The 25,140-nt window shown below is 40.1% G+C and overlaps 1 protein-coding gene across 2 annotated transcripts in view; it reads left to right on the top strand.

Moving 5' to 3' along the window:
* Positions 1–16,869, top strand: part of ITGA8 (integrin subunit alpha 8) — a 99,499-nt gene extending 82,630 nt beyond the window's left edge. Inside the window, exons 28-30 of one of the 2 annotated variants that reach the window (XR_006168568.1) lie at positions 6,412–6,513; positions 9,700–9,975; positions 13,115–13,200. Coding sequence is in view for 1 of the 2 variants with exons in the window: in XM_042817386.1 (XP_042673320.1) it covers positions 6,412–6,513; positions 13,115–13,237; positions 14,432–14,518 (312 nt within the window). In the remaining variant the exon portion in view is untranslated. Of the gene's footprint in view, positions 1–6,411; positions 6,514–9,699; positions 9,976–13,114; positions 13,238–14,431 lie in introns of those variants that run through there. The other variant, XM_042817386.1, reaches the window with a different exon arrangement.
* Positions 16,870–25,140: the final 8,271 nt, after the last annotated feature.

Here is a 25,140-nt window from a genome sequence, read left to right as displayed (position 1 = left end):
GGGCTCAGTGTTGAGCATACAGAGACAGTGGGGCACCTCAGAAAGACAAACTGAGCTGCACTAACTGGCACCTGGAGCTATTGTTGCTGTTAGAGTATATGCTGTAATTACATGCACTTCCTTAATGAGAAATTTTGTTGAGGTTCTCCATATTTTATTACTGGTGAATTCAGAAGCTCTTCTTAGTGTGGTAGGAATCCTCTTTTCCAGCCAGTGCCTTTCTATCAAGGAGTCAGTGTAACTACACAGATGCAGAAGACGGTGAAGAGGGGCCACGCAAACTGTCTGGTGTTGCACATGTGGTGTTTGTAGAGGGCTGGAAATCAGAGCTAAGGTGAGCTGATGGAAGTTGTCTGTCCCTATTGCCATAGGCAGACCATGGCCATATATAGAACTGGATTAGTTTCATTCAGACTGAGGACTAAAAGTCATAAATTTGATGCAGTGACCTTCAGGACACATACAATAATAACAAAAGGAGGAAGTTGTCAGAGAAATCTGCCTTTATGTCAAACAATTGTTGTTATTTCAGAAAACAAAATAAGTAAAAAAGAAAAGAGTGTGTGGCCAAAAATACCATATTGTGCTGGATTTGGTTGTTTATTTGAGGTGAAGGCTAGAAAGAGAGATTTTGGCATTGGGCTAAGCCAGCTGGATGTTCTTTCGGGTGTGGACTGGTTTTGTTTTCATTTATTGTTATTCAAAATAATGTCAAAACGTTAACAAGAGCAGAACATAAGGATCTTGCCAGATGTGCTAGGGTATACGTTAGGTTAAGTTTATGGAAAAATAAACATCTTAAACTGATAACCATTAAAATCACTTTAAAGTGATCTGAAATCACAGAAAGTAGCTGCCTCTATTATAATTTAAAATACTACATTTAAATAATATAGTATGTCATTTAAAGGATACAGTATGTCAAGTATAAAGGATTAAAGATAGAGATGAGAAGGTGTTGATTTTCAAAGGAGTGTTATCTTCTTCAAAAGCATGGGCTTGCCATCTTAGTACAAATAGGACTTTTTCACCATGCACACAGTAATAGATGCTTTCTTTTAAATATGATAGAAGAACAAAGAGTTGCATGGCCTCTACTCTCAGCATTTATGTAAGCTACTCCTTGTTGGCAGTTGTTAAGGTTTTTGAAGGTGTGGGTCAAAGAAAGCAAACTAATGAATTCCCTAAGCATACATTTAAAAGATAACACCATATTGCTTACTGTCTCCTCTCTAAAATGTGCCAGACTGCGGTGGACATAGGGGGAAACAAGTATGAATCAGGAGGGCCAATATTGCTGCACTGGCACTGAATTCTGTCTGCAGGAGATAGCAGCTCTGGGGGGGAAATTCCACCTCAACTTGCTGTACAGACAGTGCCTGCTCTTCAGGTAGAACAGCTTCACTGGGCTGCATCTAACCAGAAAACCATATTTCAGAGAAGCTGAACGGTGCTCCACAGACACAGAGAAACAGGGTCATTCTGGGGAGTATCTCTGGTAGTTAAACGCCTCAAACTTGCAGAAAAGCAATCAGCTGTCAGACTTCCTCACACTACTACAGGTTCTATTCCTCCTGCTCTCAGTCTAGCTACCCTTCACCCTTTGCATGTCAATCTGCCCTGTGACAAAGATGCCTCAGTGTTCCTTAAAGATGTCAAGAGAGCTCAGGTGCTTGCTTGAGCTTCCTGCAGAAACTGCCAGCTTTCTGCCAGAACTGGGAGATCTTTCTTCTGAGTTGTCCAAGTGTTTCCAGCACTCCCTGTGCTATTTCTGTTCATCTCAATAGTATCTAGGGAAATATTCATTCAATATTTTTGGAGAATGCTTTCCTTCATTTCTGGCTGCTTCTTGTGTCTCACAACTATTAAAGAAAACAAAGGCTTCAGTTGAAACTGTTTATAAAACAGAAGTGTGTGGAAAGAGGGAAGCGTTAGCAAATGCAGCAGCAGGGATCTGCCACCCAGGCAGCCCCGGGAATGGCTGTGTTCCACCACCTAGCCAGGGTCTGGACAAATAGCTGTGTCAGCAACATGCGCAGGGCAGGCTCAGTTGTTTGGCCACCACGGGAACTTCAGAAGGCTGATGTAGCCAGGGCTGGTCTTCCTCCTGCTGATCATTAAGGCACTGATATCCACTAAGATGAAATTCCTCCTTTCCTTTTCTCTGAGCCATAATGGAGCCCTCAGTTGAATTGCAAACCACAAGTCCTGCTTCTTCCAGTAAGCACTGAATATTTAAATATACACTGTTTAAAAAATTATATGCTAAAATTATGTGCTCAGTTATATGCATAAAGAAATGCTGTTTCTCTCAAATGACTTGAGAATTATAAACACAACTGCAAGCTGCCTGTCTCCAAGGTGTTGGTACAAGTAAAATCCTATTCCCAGCTGATGCTGACCACAGTCATCATTTTAAAGCTCTTTGCCACAAGCAAAGAATTCTGCGAATGCAAGAAAATACTCTTTTATATTCCCCATTCCTATAAAGTAATGGAGATGTGCAGCATTTCCAAGAGCCTAATGATGGGTTGAGAACACTTGATAGAAGTGGGCACAACCCATGGTTGTTAACCCCAGCCAAGCACTAAATCACAAAGTATCCTCCTCTGCCTCTGATGTTCTTATTGCTGATATAAGCAGAAAATGAAATAAGCCATGTGTAGTAGGTGAAAGAATTTGTTTTCCTATGGGTTTTGCCTTTCTTTGTAGGGTATTTCAGGAGTTAATTCCTTCTCTGTACCTTAGCCAATCAGTCTGTCTGCCTAATATATACTTCTTTAATACTCTAATATTTCCTGCCCTCTCCACTACAGATTATTTTTATAAATCATAGCCAGAATCCTGCTTAATATGAATTGCTTAAAACTGAAAACATGAGGCTTTTTTTCAGGCAGAAGGAGTTCTGGATCTGAATGCAAATAATTGTACATCTACAGAAACACACTGGAGTTTTGTTGAAGAGTCCAACGCTTGGATTCTCATATAGAAGTTGGAGAATGCCTTGAGTCTGAAAGTGGAAAATAAGGAATGTGGTGAAGAAAACATTATTCTTCTGAAGACAATTTCATAGATTTTAAGCACCATGAAAGTTTACAATAATTGTTTATTTTCTAAGCCTAATATTATGTCAGCTTATTTTTTATTTCAAGCATTGATGATAGAAGATATGGTTCCTTCCATTAGGTGCCATCTGTATCAAAGAGCTGATTTTGGCTTCTCCTATGTAGTCTCTTAAGGCAATTTTCTTCCTATTGCTCATTCCTAATATAAGCTCAAAGGAGAGGTTGAATGTCCAGTAATATACGTTCAGCTGCTCTCATAATTTTGAAATAACAAAATTAATGTACAGGCAAATGAATTCCAGAAGATAATAAATATGCTGGCTTAATGTCACTAACAAATGTTCATATATTTGAACGCAAGGTTTTTGTCTAAAAGCAAAACAGGAAGGACAAGACAAATACCAGAATTACAACCCTGGACCTCAGGAGAAAAGGCTTCAGCCTTTTCAGGTATCTGCTTGGAAGAACTGCAAGGGGGATGATCCTGGAGAACTCTTCTCCAGGAGAGTGAGTTGATTCTCAAGCATTATCCATCCTAAGTAATCAAGCAAAGGTAGCAGTAGCTCTGCATGGGAGAACAAGGAGTTCCTGGTAAAACTTGGGGGTAAAAAGGACATATGCAAGAAGTGAAAGCAGACAGTTGACCTGGGGTAGAGGCTGAGTTGGGAATACCAAAGTACTCTGTGGAAGAGGAGAAAAAAAAAAAAAAAAATCTGAAACAAAAACAAACAAACAAAAACCACTGAAACAGGTTGCTTTTAGTTTTTGGAGTTTCCATTCTTGGAGATATTCAAAATCCAGCTAGCATGGCCCTGGGCATCCTGTTCATTGACCCAGCTCTGAGCATGTTCTTGGACTAGATGATCTCCAGAGGTGTCTTCCAACATCAGCAATTCTGGGAAAATTGAGTTTGGGTATGACCATCTACCTTCACCCAAGCCGTCTTCCAGATGTAGGTTATTTCTTGTCGTGTTTACAAAGATATCATTCTTATTCAGTGAAGAAGAGAGTAGACCGTGGAATCTTTTTGTCTCAATCTTTGTTCCATAAAACAGCTGAAAAGGGAGAAACCTTTCTTAAATGGAAAGGTTTTAAATCTTTTGATGCAACAGGAAATTTCAGAGGAAAACAACACTTAGGAGGGAGGAAAAGATTTTGGATAATCAGGAAGGAGCTAAGTCTTGTCAGTGGAACAGAACTCCTAAATGTGCCAAAAATATAAGGTGGGAGAAAGAGTTTTACAGAAGGTGATTTAGGAAATGACAGGGTCATTCCAAATACAGTGAGTATGAACGCAGTCAATAAAAAAAAAAAAAAAAAAAAAAAAACTAGTAAGTGTGATGGTTAGAATGAATTTAATGATTTATAAAGCAATAAAGCACTTTACAGTACAGTGTACAGAAAAAAAATCACAGGAAATATTAAAAATGGAAATACTGCAGGTTTCATTAGTTATTAAATAACAAATCTGACTTGAGAAGATGAGAAATGGCTTTCAGTATTTCCACATTAGTCTGCTTTGAAGATGGGAGAAATTTTCTAAGTGCACAAAGATTATAAGGGGCACAAGAGGCAACTGAACTTTGCAAAATGGATAAGGTAGAATTTACACTTGGCTCAGGTTACTGGGATAATTTAAAATTCATCCCATTACTCAATGTACTCTGTAAGTAGCTGCTGCCAAAACAAGGGATTACTTTACCAACAAGGCTCTGTCTTTCCATAAATCAGTATTGGAATACTGTGTTTAATTCTGATGTTTCATAAAGGATTGAGGCAGGTAGCAAGAATGATTAAGTACTTCCAAAATATTCTTATATATGATTAATTTTTTACCTCAAGGAATGTAATGTAAAGGAATATAATGATAATCATAACTCCAAGGCCTTATTTAATTCTCTTCAGAACAAATTGAAGTACTTATACTGGAAATTCTTATAATTACCCCAACTTTGCATGAGATATGAATGATGAGTTGCATGCAGTGTCACCCAGAACAACCAGCTGCGGAGGTGGAATGTGAAACAGGTTCCTTGGCTTCCAGAGGAGCATAGTAACCCATCAGGCATCCTTCCTTGGGATAAAAACAAGAAAGGAGGTAGACACACTGCAAGATCTTTGCTTTATAACGATGTGGCATCCAGTGAAAATGAAAGACTTCAAAGAGTTCTGGAAGATTAACTTGACAGATGGTATACCTAGCCTTCGAAATCAATTCCAATTAGATACTGATGGTGCCAAGAGCTCGAAAGGATTCAAAGTATTTGTGTGGAAAATATTTGTATTCCCTAGAGTAAATGTTGCAATCAGTAAGATTCTTGTAAGGTGCAGGAGCCTTCGTGTGTCAGGTTTTACACTGGTTCCTAACAGTAGAGATTTTTGCACTTAGCTACCATGTTGAGAAGTTTGCACAGGGTGGGAGGTCGTTGTCAAGGGCAGAACTGCACTGTGAGGCAAACAGTTGGGTGGAGGCTGTCAGTGCCTGTCTGGCTGGCAGATGAGGAGACAGGACTAATTAAAAGTCTCAGCATGAGCTGTGTGATATAACAACTTTCAATTGTTCTAAACAGCAGAAGATGCTGCCTAATCTAATCTAGCCTAGCCTAGCCTACTCTAATATGTAATCTAATGTCTAATAAATGCAAACAAATCTAAATGAAATATACAAAGAACAGATAGCTACAGTTTGTTTAGTCTGAGCATCTTTAGCTACACTGAAGTGCTTAATGAGAGCTATGTAAAAAATTTTATTAGGCAGCCTGTTAAGCAGTAACAACTAAATGTTGATGTTGCACTTGCATGGTGTAGTAAAAAAGCAAGGTGGGTTGTTCTGGTGTTTTTGAACAGCACTGCAACAGGAAATCAATCACACTGTAAGTGAAGTGCAAAGATGTTGGTTCCTATTGTTGTTCTGTGATGGGAGTGCAGAGCTGTACCTTTGATGCCAACAAGGAGCCTTTCCAGCCTGGTCTTAATGTGGGCCTGGACATTTTCTCAAGATACCTCTGATCCTAGATGGCCTTCCTGAGCAGAGGAAAGATTTTAAAACATAGTCACCCCATAAATCTCCCTCTGCTTCAAGCTCACCAGTCCCATGTTGCAGGGAGAAATATGAGGAATAACTGCATGTGCTGTTCTGCATGTCTAACCCTTTGTACCCACTTTGAATGTGCATTCTGTATTTCAGCATTATCCTGAAACTTGTGGATGCACACAGGAACCTGGGACCCTTTACTAAAAGAAACTATCTTTGCTTTAGGAAATCAATTCTTATCTGCTTATTTCTCGTCATGCTTTAAGGTTCAGATATGGTTTTTAATAATTTCTTCTATTTATTTAATTTCAGAGGAAAAATAATCCCTATACTCTTTCTTCCAATGTGTCCTTCAAAGTTAAGAACATGCCCTATAAAGTGCAGCCAGCGAAGCTCCCAGAGGGAAGCACAGCAGTAAGTAACTGAAAATGATACCCTTGTGTGAAGCACATTTATTTGGTCATTCTGCTCTCGGCTGCAAAAGTTTTTATAGGTAAAAATATTGAGATCAGTCTTTCCTGTGTTTCTAGTGTAAATTCCTGGAATAATACCTAAAGGAAATATGTTTATTGCTTGCTGTGGAAGTTGCTGGTATGTGATACTGATTCCATTTTAAAATAATTGCCTGCTGCATTCGTGTGTGGACTGTGTTATTGCAATCTGGATGGGTTTTTCACCCAGGAGAAAACAACAAAACTGTGAAAGCGACTATCTAATTACCTGGTCTGGAGTAAAACAGTTCTGGAGGAAATTTTTTGTGAAAGGTACAAAATGTTCTTTCTTCCACAGTCAGAGATCTCCTCCTAGTCAGCAGTCCCCTTACACAAGCTTACTGGTTGTCTCTGGCAACGTTTATTTATATTAAACTTCCTTGAGACCCTTATTTTTCAGAAGGGTCTGCTTGCCATGCTAGGTTTTGCCACCTCACAGAGCATCAGGTACAGGGTATGAAATTACCTGGTAATCCCTACAGACCCTTTAGTTGAATATCAACTAAACTTGCCTTCTTTGCAGAGTGAAATTAGTATGGCTGTGGGTTGTTATATGAACAATGAATGCTGGAAGTATACACTTGATTTGTTTCCCATTGTCAATGCACTGAACATGGGGAGCATCTTAAAAGGAGATTATTATTCTGGTGTCTAATATCATGGATAAAATTCAGTCTTTTTTTGCTTTACTGATGGAAGTGAGTAAAATATGAGTGCAAAATTTGATTCTAGTATGAGTCATGTGAAATGTGGAGGCTTATTATTCTCATTTTTATAAAGACTTATTGTTCACAGATCTTTATGTGGTGATCTCAGCCCAAACTTCTCCAGGTTAAATCCTGATATGTACACATCATATTGGCCTGTTGAGATATAGCAGAAGGGAACAGGATGTTTTCTCATCTTTAAAACCAGCATAATACACTTTAAAGTTTACACTGAATATATTGTAGAGGATGCGAGCTATAAGGTTCAGAGTTGAGCATGCATGGATTTAGTGGCTGGTTGATATTTGCAGTGGGAAGAGACAAGTTTAAATCTTTGTCCTATAGGCTCAGTGACAGAACTTCAGCCTCTCACACCAAGAGAGCCGTGATTTCATCAGAGAGACTGGATACTTAATGCAGTATTCACCCAAAAAGGTTCAAAGGCACCAAGCTGACAGATATATTCGGGGTCTTTTATTTTCTTGAAGCATGTGTTCCGTAACAGAAACACATGTTGTGCAGAGCTCTCTTGATAGCGGTGCCTTCATCTGGACTGAAGTGCTATACCCCAGGTGATAGCCTGCTGTTCTCAGCAAGCGTCAGATGATCTACCAATGATCAGATAAGCATTTTATTCTTTTACTCCAGCAGAATAATGCTTGCTATTTGATGCAGATGATTTACAGCAAAATGCCTGTAATAGCAACTGTAAAATGTTGAAAAATGATAGTGCTTTTATGTTGTTTCATATCTGGACATGGCAGTTGATTTTTGCCAGCTCTACAGCTCGATGTGTTATACGCACAAGCTCTTTTGATGTTCCACTTCCAAGAAGTTGGGCAATGCTCTATATTTTTGCTTCTTCTGGAAAAGGTCAGCGGCTGTGTTTTAAAAGTTTTCAACTATTTCTTTGGAAGTTCATGGGTTGTTTTCATTCTCAGAAATGCAAGGTAGGAAACGGAATAAAGATTTTAATATTTTAAAATCAATTGTCAACGGTATGTACTTAAGAACCAGCTAACACCTTGTGGTTTATGTAGTTAAGATAATATATTGTACAAGAACAGAGCACACGTCTTTCATTTAGCTCATACAGTACTGAGTTCCAGTGATACAGGATGATAATGTCTTTAATTTTAATGCAATAAATATTTTGCATGCACATCAGTAATGACATGCACTTATGTATTTGTAGCCCTGAGGCCTTCATTTTCATCACCATGGAATTTTTCACAGTAAAAAATTTAGAGTGAAAATGTCTTTGAACAGAAAATAGCTGGAAACTTAGTGGAGCTTAAATCAAAATTCAGTAGAGTCAATAAAAGTGTTTGTTAATTTTGATAGGCTTGGAATTACAATTCCTTATTGTGCAACCCGTTGGATTTCCTTGCTAGCTGATGTATCAAGACAAAATGTCACTTTTCCTTAGAGACATTATTACAGTAATAAGACTGTAATACTTGATTAATTTCTTGTGGAAGGTGAAATAATACCTTTTATCATACAAAGTACAGAGTTAGAATAAACATAATTTCAATTTCCATTTTTGTTTCTGATTCTTGAGCCAGTTTTGGAATTTATTAAGATACTATGGTTTACCTCAGATGTTTGGTAGGATCTTCAGAGGGAAAGCCTTTAGTATGAATTGTTTGACCAGTGTCCTACTGTGCACAGAAACTGGCTTCACTCAGGCTTATAACTCTTTTTTAGCTGTTCTACTCTTATGAGTACTTTCATTTTAAATGTGCTTTTGTGCCCTACAAAGTGTATGTGTACAAATATTCGTAAAGAGTCAACATCAATGTCTATAGTAATTATAATTCCAAGCTCAAAGAAGCTTTTACATTCTGTTTTTGAGCATTTTTTCAGAGCATGCAGGAATGTAATTCTGCTAAAGTTGTGTGGGAGCACGTAGGAGTACTAAAGAGTTACTGTTCCTCTGTCTTTAAGCAAAATGACTGAAGATTAAAGAAAGATCAACATCTCCAGTAAAAAATCCTGGTATTAGAGTATTTAATTTACTTACTGTTTCTTTTGCGACTTTTCTGTAGCAGACAAAAATACAGATACAATATTATTTTTAAAGTGCATCTTTCAAAGGACAGGAGTGTAAAAAGCTTTGTGCAGAGCTCACAGACAGGCACTGCACTGGTGCTGGGTGTTCCCAGCAGTAGAACCCAGCTCCCGCCTGTGCAGGAAGACCTACCTGTGGACAACACCACCTTCCCTCCCTGCTGTCCACTGGAGACAATCTTGGAATTATGTTAAATAGCACCAAAGTCAGGGGCAATGTCAAAGCTATATAAAAACCAATGGAAAAAAAATATGTATATATTATTAGTTAGAATGTGTGTAAATGTGGCACATTGATTTAAAAAAGGATTTTTTTTTTTTTTTTAAAGAGTCAACATAAAGAAGTCTTCTTGCTCTGAACTGAGAAAGAAGCTAAAATGAATCTGAAGGGCAGTGCCAGCATGAAACACGTGCAAGAATTCTACTTCATGTTGGCCACCTTAGATGAAAACAGATAAATCTTTCCCAAAACATTCCCTGGCTCTGATCCTGCAGCACTAAACCTACCACATGGAGAACAAGAGAAATCCAAGCTGAACAATGCAGACTGATCTTAAATCAAAATCATATGGAAGAGCATTGTGGACAGCATCTGGTTGAGGAGGGTCTGTCTTCTTGGATATGGTGAACCAGGGCAGGCATAGCTGATGGGATGCTTTGTTTCTGTCTTCCCTTCTGTTTCAGTCCTGTGGGTGTTCAGGACTTGTGGTGTCAAGCTGTTGACCAGGAGCTGTGTCCACAGCTCCACAAGTCTTTGTACGAGTCTAAAAGGAGGCAGCCCAGGGCATTAATCCTGCTGTCAGTGCACACACAGGAGTGAGTCTGGTGCTGTATACAATCCTCTGCTCACCAAATAAATCTCAAGTGCTTCACACGGCCATTTGCTGGCTCTCAGAAACCTAAGGTGGGGGTAGGGGAGAGGGCTATGAGCACATGCAGAGCAGGCAAGGCCATGTACTGCCACATCACTGTACAGTGCATCTTCAGAAAGGCCCTGATGTTCCCATCTGGCTCTGTGCTGACATGTGCTCTAAGAGGCATCACAAGCAGAGCCAGGTTGCCTTCTTATTTCTGCAGCCTGAAAGGAAAGAAAATGCAGCAGACAAGTGCAGCAAATATCTGGGAAATAGTGCCTGAGAGGAGTTACAGAACAGCTACATTGGTTTCTGTAGTTCCATGCACTGCCCATCATCTGTAGCCAAAGCCTAGTGAGATCCACTGCCCTTGTGCTATATGTGACCAGGTCTTCAAGGTTTGCCTCAGAGCAGCGTGCACGAGGATCTTCAAGCAGTAAAAGGGAGATGCTTTCTTTGTTGGACATCTGAGCTCACTGCTTGCTACAGGCTTCGTGCAGCCCACCACGTCTGCATCCTTCTGATGTCCTTGGCCAGATGAGCCTTTTACTTAAATTCATCTTTTTCCTCAACAGGCTTTTCTCTGGAAGGAATCTCTGCAGACAGTTCCGATGCCCTTTTTCTCATTTTTTTCTGCCCTTGCATTTTAACACCAGATACAGTTCCAATGTGAGACACAAGGAAAGCCATTCAGAAGTACTTTGTCCATTTGAAATAAGTATTGCTATTGCTGAACACAGTGATACAGAGAGCCCACAGAGCTCTGCAGTGCTTAAGAAGCTTCCCAAAGTAGTATCCTTGCAGTGACATGGTGACTCACACAAGATATTTGCCAGGAGCCAGGGGTGGCTTTTCATATTCTTTGTTTGCCTTGAAATGAATTTATCTTGCTTTAACTGGAGAACTAATACTTATTCTTTGCATATTCTTTCTTTTTTGCTTGACTAAAAATTAAGTATTGTAGAGTAATAACTATTTGCAGCTGCTCTAATAGAAGTATTTGTTAGGTTTTATGTGAATGTATTTGTTAGGATTGTATGATTGTGTGACCAGCACATCAGGCACTTCATGCTACCAGTCAATGTTGGAATGCTGTCACTGTGAGGGCTGGGCAGTCTCTCAAGAATTCCAGTGTAACCCTCAGTGTAAGCTTGGGTAGAAGGTAATTGTTATCCCACATAGAAACTTTGTTCTTAATTTCAACTGTGTCCCGTAACAGTAAGAGGTGCTATAAAAAAAATAAATGCATCAGGAGTACTTAACAGACTGCCATTCTTGCAAGCACTGTGTCAGAGAGGGGATAGCTGGCAACACAGATGAAGTGTGTGGAAGCATCTTCCAGTTAAGCACGATGGTAGCTAGGACAAAGATCTGCTGGTTCTTGCAGAAAGGGAAGTCTAGGGCAGATCGTGAGTAAGAGTGAGAGAGTTGCAGAAAGGCTGTAATTTGCCATCTTTGAGGAGAAAAAATTATAGAGATACAGAAATTGAATTAATTGCGAACTGGACTACAGAGTTCAGTTTTTCAGGCTTAGCGTGCTGTTTCATGAATCAGCCTGGAGTTCTGCTAAATTTAAGGTGTACTAGCCCATGAGTTAACAGCCAAAAAACAAGTAGAATTTGCAATGAGAGCAGATCAGGGAGTAGACAATGGTCAAGAAACTTATTAAGAGGTTCAGATTTCCTATCTGTACCTCCAGCATTAAAGAGCAAGATAGTTTGAGAGTTTGTGTAATCAGTTTGCAAAGGAAACTTGTCATCTTGTCATGGAGAACAAAATAACTTCCATCTGCCACATACTTACTGTGTTTTAAAAGTAAATGAGAGAGGTCCAGCTGAAAGCCCCGGGGAGAAATAACTTCCGAGCCTAGCAATTAAGGAGACATTTTGACACACGCACATACAAAAAAAGACAAACCTTGAGGGACGTAACTGTGGCTGAAGGAGATAAGGAAAGCTCAGATTCATTCCTTCCCACTTAAGAACAGTGGAAAGAGAGTAAATATTAAATGAGATTGATGAGGAGCCTTCCAACAGTCTGAGAGCATAGAATACATTTGGTACAATGTATAGAGGGGAGAGCAAGGGGGAGGTTACTTATATGGATGACACAGAAGTAGAAATACAGAAGGTTTATTATTGCTCTTTCTCAAGATGAAGCTCTGGAGAGAGAAGCTGACTCAACTAAGTCATGTTATACACATCTGCTGCTTTCTAGAGCCTCAGACAATGGGACAGAGTGTTTTACGCTTACCTCCTTTGTATGTAGCAGACTCTCACTTTCTTTTAAGGGGTGTAGCATCATGGGCATTAGGCTGTATCACAAGCCTTCTGCTTGGGTTTCATTTTTGGACTGCTTAGCTAAAATGCAAATCACAGAAAATGTATTCTGAACTGTCAGCAGAAATTTTAAAAGCTGGTATCTGTTGTGGTTTGAATAAAGAGTTTGGGCTGTAGTCAACCATTGTTTCTGAATATTTTTCTATATAAGTTAGTTATACTGTAGGCTATACCAGCATGAACCTGAATAGAATTTTGCTGCTTGAACTGCAAAAAAAAGGTGTTTTTTTTTTTTTTTTTCCTATATTGTACTAAGGAAAAATGATTCTTACATCTGAGATGGCAAGTACTTTTGTATATGTGCAAATCCCATTTCTAATAATTATCATGAACTAGGGAAAAGAAACTTGCAGTAAATGAAGTCACCATTGGAAAATTCCAAGAAATGTGTGTTTCTAATCTGAAAAATGGTATTGAAGTGAAAGTTTATAACCTCTGTATTCTACTATCAGATTTACTTTCCTTATTTTCCTTATTATTTTCCTTATTTTCCTTATTATTTTCCTATTTTCCTTATTTTCTATTCACTTAATGTATTCTTTTCATTCCAGATCAGAACATCTGTCATTTGGTCCACTCCAAATGTCTCCTTTGTCATTCCTTTGTGGGTTATAATACTAGCAATAATGCTTGGTCTACTGGTACTAGCGGTGTTGACCCTTGCTTTATGGAAGGTATGTTGCATTATTACTACTACTGTTGTCTTAAAAAAAATACTGGAAGATACTAACAGATGAGGAAAAAAAGAGGCTGTAAGTTTGGAGGGAAAGCAACAATAGACATGTGTCTTCTTTGTTTTGGCATTTCTGACATGCGAGTGTCACTGACCTTTGTGTAGGGAACTTATTTTCAAAGTCCTCCCTTATTATTACAGTGCAGTTATAAATGGGTATACTAAAGAGTTTGGCTCTGTTTCCCAAGACCTATGAGACTCTTTTTCAGGATGTTTAGGTTCAGAAAGAAGTGACTCTAACTTTGTTCTCTCTGAATACTTCAGGAATTTCCAGTTTTTGTTAGCATGTAACAATGCTCCCAATTTTGACAATTAATTTTTAGATTTCATTTTATATTAGTGTGTTGGTTGTTACATTCTCTTTGCAAGTTTGAAGACAAGTTTGGAACTGGTACATTACAGGGAATGAGTGTAGCTTTTTGTCATCCTTACAGTTCCTCTTTAAAGAAGAAAATAATTTTGTATGATAGGATATGGCTCTTCTGTTTTTAGCTGCCTAAAGGCGGATTAGGTGTTCAGCCAATTCTAACTATCCCAGTTCCCTTTGCAGTTCAACAACAAAGAATCTCTAAACCATGGGAGAATGATGAGAGGTGTTAGCTCTTGGTAGTATTTTCCTTTGACCTTTTGTGAGGTCTACGTAATTATCTTCAACCAAAAAATAACTTTTAGGCATTTAAAGTTAGTTGACAGAAATCTCATCTTTACTGATCTTTAGTCTTAGTCACAACACTGTCCTGTACACATTTTCCAACGCATACTTCATTCTTATTTTGTCATCCTAATATTTTCTGAATGAATGTCTTATACGTCTTATGGAAGAGAAATGGACAGTTTCCTCATTAGAGTCAGTATCAGCATTCAACAAGCACTCGCATCATCTGCAAAGATGGCTTTCATACTATTTGAATTTTTAAAGCTATACTTTGGAACTCAATGCCTTGCACCTAAAACTTCGATTTTTTTTCATATGCAATGATTTGAATAGAGAAAAACCAGCAAACAGAAAAAACATTTCACAGTCTATCAGGCCATCATAAACTGTACCCCACCTTTCAGATCAATTGAGTGAAGTCGAGACATCCTGTGATTGTTTTATCATGACGCCTTTGTTTCTGTTGATTTCTTTCTACAGTGTGGCTTCTTTGACAGAGCAAGACCTCCTCAAGATGACATGGCAGACAGAGAACAGCTGACAAATAACAAGACTACTGATGCATAGAGGAAGAGATTGACAGATCCAGTCAGAATCCTGCCTGAGACTAGAACATAGTGAGAATTAACTGAAGGTTTCCTTCCACCAATCTTCTTTTGTATCTGCAAGCGAAATGGCATCATAATCTGATCTATGCTATGTTCTGAGAATACGCCACATGATGGCCATCCTTGCCAAAGAAAGAAAATTCATACTGCCTTAAGGACGTGCTTGCCATTGAACAGAATGTTTATTCTATATTTTGGTCAGTCTACATTTTAGCAGATGCTTTTGAACACATGTGGTATACTGGGGTGCTTCCAGAACAAGCCCAAAACTCCCAAGGAGAAAATGCCTGCATTGCTGTACTGTCTGGAAGATGGAACAGGATAGAGTTTCTGAACACTACTGTATCATGCAGAATACCTTTCACACCTCCCTAAGAACTTTTATGACATTATGACTCAGGGAGACAAGCAATAAATCAGTACTGTGGAAGTACTTCTGAAAAACAAAGGTAGTCTATGAAGAATTTTATAGATGGAGCACAATTATTTATTTTTCCACCTTTTCAGAATAAGTATCTGATATAATCATCAACTTACATTTTAAGAGAAATAAAGTCAATATACAGAAGTCATGCACTTACTTTACATGTAAATAGAAAAGCAAACCAATTGTACACACTGAGCACATCTTTCTTGGCTACAAGGTGTTTGGCAAAACAGAGGATTTATGCAATATTTTGCAAGATAAATCATATGCTAAGCATGTATTATATCTAAGTCCAGAGCTGAGAGTATCACACCCAGGTAACAAAATCCAAAGGCATTATAATGCAGTAGATGAGTTACCTTCTCACCCCATTGCTGGTGGTTGCCTATGCAGTTCTCAGTGATTTAAATTACTGATTTAAATTACTACAGACATGCGTCTGGGGTGATACAAAAAGGACTTGGGAATTTGAAGCTAGGATGAGTTTTACTTTTTGCCATTGCCCTGTTACTTGGTGAAGTGCTCTCTTAAAATGGCTACAGCTGTTGTATCGTCTGTTGAATATATGTCACAGACCCTAATATTTCATTCATCTGAAGAAATCTTTGCCTTTTGTTTTCATTTTATGGGCAAGAATCCAGCAGTGTATTTAAAGAGCTGAAGATATTTCTCCAAAGTTTATGGCAGAATTTAATGATCCCTTAAGCAAAGTCTTGTAGAGAAAGTGAGCAAGGTTTCTATTTACGCAGAAAATAGGATGCCAGCCAGCCAGGCATTAACAAGAAGGAAAGATATTTTGAGATAAAGAGTAACAATGCATGGATCTGGTTTGAGTGCTTCTTAGTCTGGGTTTTTTTGGGGGTGATTTTTTTTTTGTTTTTTTTTGTTTTTTTTTCGGTTGGTTGGTCTTCCTGACTTGGAAATTCTGAAGAGGAGAGGCTTCACTCATTCTCCTCTATGAGCAAAAATAGCTTGGTTCTTATCTCATCTCTGGATCTGTGCAGATTTTTGCCTGAAAACCCAAGTCTTCCAGTGCTATCTTATGAAGAATTTGCTATCTTGTACAAACTTCAAGAGGAGTTGTTCATTTTCTGAAACAAACAACACATCATCTGTTTCCTGAGCTGCTCTTCTTTCCCACCCAATAGTTAGATGGCCTCATCCATTCTTTGTGACTTTAGGGTAACTGCCCCCCTGCTTTTAAAGTCTTTAGGACAGAAGTAGCCATTAGACGTGGTCACTTCCGTCAGTCTGACAGATATTTAGGCTGACCTGTGAAATCTAAGCAAGGAGGAAATCAGCGTAAGGAAGCCTGAGCAGGTGTGTTCCATCTTCATGTCCAAGGGAAATTGCAGGACCTTTATGGAGCCTTCAGCTGATCGTTCCCAGTGTGCCCAAGACTGACTGAGAGGAGGCGCAGGCGGATGAGGCACTGCATCTCCGGTTTTTGAGGATGGGTGGGCCTGACCACATCCCAGTCCCCAGCAAGCTACCAATGGCAGCATTCCACAAAAGAGCAGAGGAGATCAGCTGGTAAACGCCACCATGAGACCAGCTCAGCCCACATGTGCACACTTTTGTATGCCGAACATCCTAGGTTGAATTGTCCTCCTGCGAAAAGAACAGAGAGCTTGCAGCCTTTGTAAATATTGAACTGTTGCATGAAGCAGCTTCCAAAATAAGATCTTCTAGCTCCTGAAATTCACGTCATTGGCACAGCTCTGATGAAACAGCACCATAAGGAGATGCCAAACATAGGACTTTCATATGTGCAATACTTTATATTACTTATATACGTGAAGCATGTTTACACTGGCATTTGTGGTTGTTTTTTGAACTTTTGAATATACTGATTAATGATTACAATAAAGAAAAAAAAAAAAGAGTAGGAAAAAGAACAAACATAGCTCCGTTTCGTATTTGTTCCAATGTGTTTTCAATTCTGCACTGCCCTGAGGATAGGGCTTGGTGACCTAATAAGTTCTTTGCAGTTGTAACATCCATGGTTCACTTTTGAGCAATTACTCTCCATTTTAATGATGGGTAAAACATGTTCAGATACTAAATTTAAACCAAAAAGAACCTCAGTAACTGCTGGGCCTGGCAGGAGTCCATTGGCTGCAGCTGTGTAATGTCACTGGAAACCAAATTAGAGGCACATGATCTGACAAACAGTTACTTTGAGCAAAACTTTGTTTTAGATTTCTACATCCTCATAGATTAAACTTCCCCCATAGAAATGTCTGGAGCCGTGTGCTGTCAAGGACTGCAGTCCTGGATCCCAGCATTTGTGGACAGTTTTGGCTGCAGATTGTAAAGAGCTCTGGAAAGGAGATTTCTGGGTTTCAGTGCTTGCCAAGATTGTTTATCCCCCAAGGAGGTTGCATCCTAGAGGTGGATGCCAGCAGGCAGTAGGCATAATCTGTCCCCTGGTATATTTGTAACGTGCGACACAATAACCTCTGCCTCATCCCCAAAGGGGTGAACTTGTGTTTCAGTGATGTCAGCTTTGTAACGAGTTCCTAGAGGCAGTTTTCTGCAAAAGTAATTCAGCCTTAGGCATCCAAGCAGACGCGGTGAGCTGCTAATTGAGAGCACAGCGATAGTTGGGAGGGTGGGAAAAAGGAGGTTACCTTAAAGTCTTTCAGAACTCTTCACTGCTGTGACCACCGTAGTGGTCTGTTAAACAGAGAGACATCATCTTTTGTTTCACGTTTCCTGCAGGTTGTGCTGTGCAGCAAGTTCCCTAAGAGTATCCATTTCTTAAGAGTGTCGAGTAATGTTTTCTGTTTTATGAAAACTTCAGAATTTACCTAACAGGGACTGGCACATTTGAATATGTTGTCACTTGCAGGTCTAATCTTTATGTAGCAAACATAATTTCCATGTAATGATCAGGTTACTAATAAGAACATTCTTTTGTCACCACTCTGTCATTCATTTACAACTTTATCCAACTTCCTAGCAGCAAAGGCCATGACAGGTTCCCCATCTCTTGAAAATGGCAATGATTTTCTGTACCTTTCAGCTGTGTTTTTGTCACTCATCTGCAGGAAGGATCTTCTACATAAATTAGCTAAAAAGCCTTTTGGGAATTGACGAAGCATCAAGAGAGATGCATTGGAGAGAAAGCCCCGACTGCTCGAGGACTGAGGTATTCCACTGCTTTGCAGCAAACTTCTTTTTAATGAAATGCCATCTGACAAACTGCCTTTAGGAATTGTTTATGAGTGGGTGTTTTATTTATGATTGTTGGCAAAGATCCATATTAAAATGTAGTGTAATGGTAGTGCCTCTTGACAATAGTCTCGAATTCAGCTTAGGCAGGCGCCATGATGTGACACAGCAGGAATGCTTTTCATATTGAAGGACTGCTCTTGTTTTGCCTCCTGGATTGGAGGAGCACTTAACAGTTCAAGATGCTATCCTACCTACCTATGGGGAATTCAGATGAGAATGGAAATAATTGTTGAGCTTGCTTTTCAGATGGTTTCATTTGTTTTCACTGTGTTGCATCTCCTTGACTGGTGCACTGCATTTCATTTGGCTTTTTACTGTTCCTCTGTTTCAGGAGGCTTCACATGGCAGACTGCAACAGCTCACACTGGGTTGTGGCAGGCAGTATTGCTTTTCCAGAAGCAAACTTGGGATAACAGCAGCAGAGCAGAACTCAGGATGCGGTGAGAACTGGTCAGTGCAGTGCAGGACATAATTGATTTTCCAACAGCTCTGTAGAAATTCACCCAGAGTCACATTAACAAAACATCAAGCTTAGATTCCCCATTTCTCCTCTAAATGGGGCTAGAGTGGGCCCTCATTTATTATCACTGTAAAGGCCAAATACCTAGAAATCCTCACAGCAAGGCTGGGGTGAGGGGGGAACATTTTAGATCTGAGAAGGAGAAATAAAAGGCAATCAAATTAAGTGCATGGCAAGAATGCAAACATCGGTCTTCTGATGCACTCTCCTGGTCATGAAGGTTTACAATAAATTTTTCTCAGCAAATGCAATCTGCCCATCACCGATCAGAAGGAACAGAAAATCATTCCTGAAGTTGCAAAACTACTCCAGGAACCTTGTAGCCTTTGAAGAAATTTTACGTTTTTGAAGTATGTATGCTATAGCTCTTTGCCCTTCAGAAAATTTATCTTTTTTTTTTCTTAGCTTTTAAAATTTTAATAGCATTTAGGAAAAGTTAGGTCAGCGTAGTAAAAGCTGAAAAAATATATTTAAACTGACAGTGAAGTCTCAGAGGAGGCCCAGGCTCAGAGCTGGATTTCTCCATTTTTAGGCACAGAAGAGACACTGGGAAATATCCCAGGTGCCTGCTGAGACTTCCAAGAGTGTTATGGCTGTATTGCAACAAACACTGCCGTGCCAACTAACCTGCAAACAGAAAACATTATTTTTGAAGATCCAGCACTGTGTCATCCCCTACTATATGCCCTGGTATATCAGAAAAGGCAAATCATGGGTGAACGCAACCATTAGAGCAGGGCAGCAGGACAAGAAATCTGTGATGTGACTCAGTGCACCAGAACAAACTTTTCCTGTGGAGAAGGACAAAGAGTGAATTTTCTCAGTGTCTAAAAAAAGGAGACATTTGTTTTCCTAGAGAAGAACATGAAACTGTGACAGCACTGTCCTCCAAGCATGACTGGCCCAAGTATACAAGCAAGGTGGCTGGGCACTTAGGGTTTAAGCAGTAAAGAAGGCTTCAGGGCGTTATATTAACTACAAATGACAGAGATAAAGAAATAGAAGGTAAGGGTAGGAGGCTTTCAAGGAGAAATCAAACCTTTAAACACACAGGTGTGTGGTAACACTGGAACAAGAAGAAGGTTGATTAGTAAGATGGATGGATGGGAAATAAGGCTCAGCTGCTGCAGATGAGAAGTTGTGACCCCCAGCAGATAACGAGACTAATGATCTACTACAGTAACTTTTTTTTTCCACAACGACCAATTGATTCATTGGTCATACAAAGTTTGAGGAAGAGCATTTCCCTAGTAATTAGATAATGACAGGAAAAAATATCTCTGCAGCTGTGGCAGAATTATTGAGTTACTTGTGAATCCCTCTCATTCTTACAAGAAGGGCTGTATTCACTTCATTGGCTTTTAGAGAGGGAAGGAGGTGGTGAAGACATAAGACTTGAATTTGTTCCAATGTCTGCTAAAAGATTCTGGGTTAGCTGCTGTTTCAGAGTAACTGGTTTAGTATTCATTAACATCTTCCACTGGCATAGTACAGACTGTGCTATCCAGAGGTAATAAAGTTTTTTCAAACCAGTAAAAAAGTAGATCTTTTGTGGAAAACCTTCCTTCTATGATTAACCAAGAGACTTGAGGACTAGAGTGGTTTTTAAGTGGGATTTTTTTTTCTCTTTTTCTGAGTCTCAGTGTAAAGATTTTCATACAGAAAGAAGCCTCAATGTCTCTTTTTTTTTTGTTGTTCCTATGTTGAAAACAAAAGGAAGAAGAAAAGAAAATTGAAATAGCAGTCATCTGTAGCAAAGGGACTGGTGTGGTGTTACTGTCTTTACCCTGCTGCTCCCGTGCTCAGTGCCTTTTAAAGTTTAAGAACAAGCAGGACATGGAAAACCCTCCAGATTACTCTCTTCTTCTCCACTTCATCATTTCCTTCTTATGCAGGTATCAAAACTATGATAAAAAAAACCTGTGACATTGATAGCATTATCCACCTATCTCATGACAAATTTGGGGTCTGTTGCTGTCCCACATTACAGACATTCCATGAAAACCTCAGGGGATTCAGGTACCAACTAGTGAGGTGCCCTCATTAGTGAGGGACCAGTGGCAGAGTAAGGGGCTGGCAGAGGCCCCAGCTCCCCAGCTGGGACTTATGAGAGTATGTTCTGCTGAATACAGGCAAAAAGGTTTTAGTCTCCACCCCTACTCTTCTAATGCCCATATATACACAAAAAGGCAGTCAGTCCTGTGGTGTCTATTACACATTATTTCACTAAGCATCCAGCCAAGTCTTTGTTTGGTAATTTAGTAAAACAAAGACCACAAATTTGACCCTCCAGCCATTTCAAGCTAAAAACAGTGCATGAAACCACTGGGTTTCCAATACTTTGACTCACTGCAATGTCTTCAAGAGCAAACCTTCTTGCAAAATATGTTGCAGACCCTTCAACATCACTGCTGCCTGCCTGAGTCTTTGCTTTCTTGCTCCTTCTTGCAGCTCCTTGCTGTGTTTCCAGCTGAAATCCCTCAGTGTTCCCACGCAGCAGCAGCTTCTCAGCTCTACACCAGCTGTTGCCTGGCACAGTGATGTGATGAAGCCCCAGATGGACACCATAGGTCTCCTGAGGGCTAATTTCACACCATGGCTGCCTCCTCCTTCCTTGAAGGAAGGCCTGGGCAGAATCCAGCCATGTCTGGGAGCAGTACAGCAGTAGTATAACCTCTGCAGGACTGCTGAGGTGTTACACAAGAAGTAACATCTGAACAGGTATGTCCCAGATAGCTCATACCCTATTGTCCCCACACACACAACCTTGCTTTCTCATCTGTAACAACATTTCTTTGGTCTTCTCTTTTTGCTCCTTGTAATGTCTCTTGCCCCATTTTTCCTCCAAGTTCATCCCTTGTACCTCAGAACAACATGCCCCTCAAAATCACCCTTCCCAGCATCCTGTCATCACTGAGCTCTGTTCCTCTCAGCTGCTAACATAGTCTGGTCTCTGGAGCTGTCTGCATAGCATGTGCCCTGGAGCTTTATTAGCAGCTTGTCTGCCTCCACTCCAGTCCCTGCAGCTTCCTCTACAGTGGCCGCTTGTCAGTGTACATGGAGGAAAAGAAGGGGCAGGGATAGCTTTGTGCTTGGGTTTGAGGCTGAACTTGAGTAAACGTGATCTGCCCATCAACTTCGCTGTAAACTTTATGTAATATTGGGTAAAGCACTTCATACGTTTTGTCTTCATTAGGGGTAGAGAACTCCAATGAATAGCATGAATAACAGCCACTTCTGGTGGAAACCAGGTCCCACCTGGTAGAAATGGTGAAATAAATTAGAACCAAACTAATAAAGAAAGTAGTTACATGTCTTGTGATTTCATCTATTTATTCGTCTCAGGCCAGCTGAAAAGGTCTGCTTATTCCATTACTGTTAATCCAGACACATACAAAGCTAATAAAATGTCACGCAAATAATAGTTTTCCTAGCTGTTGTGTAGATAAATTCAGGTGGGGAGAAATATCAAATACTTCTCTTTTCATCTTTGGATCTATGGATATCCAAGGGATCAGTCTTGTTTTTCTTTTGAACATAGAATTATGTAGAAGCTACACGATTTCTAGAGCTTCTTAACAAAATACTCTGCAGCTTTTCAGCAGCAAGTTAGAAATATATAGCTTTCCTTTTCTTTACTCTACTCTGTGCCAGAGTATTGCCTCTGTCTCCAGCTGAAGGGATGCTGAATGGCAGTACAGATACACAAACAGCCATGAATCAGATCATCACAGGGGTTTCACAAGGAGGCAAATATGGTCCCTGACAATGTTTTGGCTGGAATGCTGGCTCAATCAAGAGCTGGTTGACAGTGAAGTGATCAGGGCTTTGAATCCTTGGGTGCCCTCTGATAATTCAGAACTGCTTGATTCTGAGTGCTCAGAAATGTGATAACTCTTAGAAATTTTGGCCCACACATGGCCTTTTATTAAAGCTAGCAGGAATGCTTCATGCATCCAAAGCCTCTGTGAAACCACTATGAGTACAAGAGGGTGGCAGTAGAGCCTGTATGCTAACGATATAGTTCCTTGTTGGGGCTGGCTTGTCATAGATGCCAAGATAGCCTTTAAAGCTTCTGTGAAAGCTATCTTTTCTTGCTGGTATGTTGACAATGATGTTTACAGCCTAAAGACTCTGAAAACTCAGGAAAATCAATCCCTTTGCCATCCACATTCTGAATTTTTGCTCCCTTTAGTGGCAGGTATCAGCACACGAACAACACAAATGTTTGTGGTCAAAGTAGAAATTAAGCATATTTCTGATCTACTCTCTGAACTGTTCCATTTGAGTGTCAAGTGCTTCTACCAAGGCCTGGGGGGAAATGCAGGATTTGAGTGTTGGCATGCTTCTACTGTGTGCTAGGCACTGAGCAAAGCCATGGCACAGAAAGCCTGCACTTCAAATGTAAAATATGGAGCAGCAGATGGATGTAATAAAGCAGGAAGCATACGGAAACAATGACACGATTATGAACAGCATAATACGCAATGGTTATAGCACACCAAAGCAATAAGCAAGCTTCCTATTATGGATGCCTAAATTGGTCATTTTAATATCTAAATAGCAGTCATCTGGCCCAGCAACGCCATACAGAGCATCCCTCCCTGTTATTCCAATGCCTTATACAGCCAGTGGAAGTGTCAGTCATGAGACAGCAACTCCCTTGTGCCCCTGAGAAATAAATGGTTATTCAGGTCCTGATGGGTTATTCAGGCCTCAATACAGCCAAGTATCCACTTTCTCAGCTCTGTGCCTAAGTGCTGAAGCCAAGAGGCTGTTCAACATGCAGCGTCCCTTTCTCCGATGGTCCTTTCTTAAGCTGCACCAGTTGCAAAACCTCTGGCAGTGAAGTGCTCAGGCTGAGCCAACTCCAAGTGTGTGCAGCAAAGCGCAGGCTTGTAGGGAGAACTGCAGTGCAAAAAGCACTGCTAAGGCTCAGTTGCCCCAGGGGCTGGCAGCCCCAGCCAATATGTGGTACCAACTGTACTCTTGAATTAAGGCTCCTAAATTTCCCTTAAATCAACCCTAGGGTTGCTAATAGTTGGTCTAAAAGTTGTCCCTTGGCAATAACAAACGAACTTAGAGGAGCTTGGAATTCCAACTATTTAATTTGAGATTCCCAGTGAATGTCTTGGAAAGTTTACAGCCTTGCCATATTCTGCTAATGATTTAAGAGTTTAACTTGTTAGATGCTCCAATATTTGTCATTTTTAATTTTCTTGCCTGGATACAGTGGCCCAAATATTTCCTATCTGATTGCTCAAAACAAACACCTGAAGATATATGTTTTTATACTTGAATCACTGGCTTGCTCTGCCACTCTGAGCCCTGCGTCTCTGAAAGTCAGGCACTTTAGATACCTACATAATGGTTTCAGGGACCTAACTTTTGGCAGTCAAATTCATGTTTGTGAAACTATCAAATGTTTCTAATAAGAATCTAAACGTAAACCAGACCAAAGAAAAAAAGCAAGGGGGAATAAAAAGAAAGAAAAACAATACTCTGTAGGAAATCTATGTGTTGACATAAAATATGGAATTATTCTATACCTATTACATCCGTATATGTAGGTACCTTTTTCCAAAGATGAATTATTTGAATCAGTTGTTCAGAGCATCCTTGGAAGACAGCTTCTGTACCTGACACTCACCAAGCCAGCAGGCTCCACACCAGTGCGCTGTGTGGTAGTGATGCAGGCATCCATCGCACCTCGGCAGGAAGCCTTCATTCACTCCCATGTTGTTACTTCTATCTCTGCGCGTTCTCAAAAATAAAGCTTGGTGTCGGTGCCTGAAGGTTTGTATGTTTTCTGTTCTGCTGTTATCTTAATAGCAACTATTCCTGAACAAGAGGATTAAACGTGGTGTGTGCACATCTTGTAAGCCTGCTTTAGGGATTCACTTACCAGAAGGGTGAGGTCCAGGCAAACAGAAAGCCCCAGCAACACTTATGGGTAAACAAAAGCCAAAGCTATGACACCACATTTGTGTTTGTGCCGTGCTTTACTTCTGTGTTCAGAGGAAATAAACCCAGAGTTTTTCTTTCATTAATGGGGTAAAAACATAAGCATTTATCAGCAGGGTATCATGGTGAAGTCATAAACCATCATGACTGTTTTGAGATTGTTGCTTCAGTTTCTCTGTCTGGTGCACTAGAACACTCCTAGAAAGGTCTTCTGGGGGCTATGGCCATCATTGCTGTTGGGTCTCTGGGGAATGGCGTTGCCAAGAGCACATAGCAGACTTGTCCCCAGCTCTCCTGTAGGTGGAGGAATGAGGTTGAGGTCTGGGTTAAAAAAGCACAACTCAGCACTTCAGCTGTCACCATCATGCTGCTACTCACCACAAGGCCTAGGCAGAGGCTTAGTGGCAGGCACCCTCCAGCCACAGAAAGA

This window comes from Centrocercus urophasianus, unplaced genomic scaffold (assembly GCF_019232065.1).
Source record: "Centrocercus urophasianus isolate 14NV4802_14NV808 unplaced genomic scaffold, USGS_Curo_1.0 seq_16, whole genome shotgun sequence".
NCBI lineage: Eukaryota > Metazoa > Chordata > Aves > Galliformes > Phasianidae > Centrocercus > Centrocercus urophasianus.
This window is presented reverse-complemented; position numbering and strand designations above follow the sequence as displayed.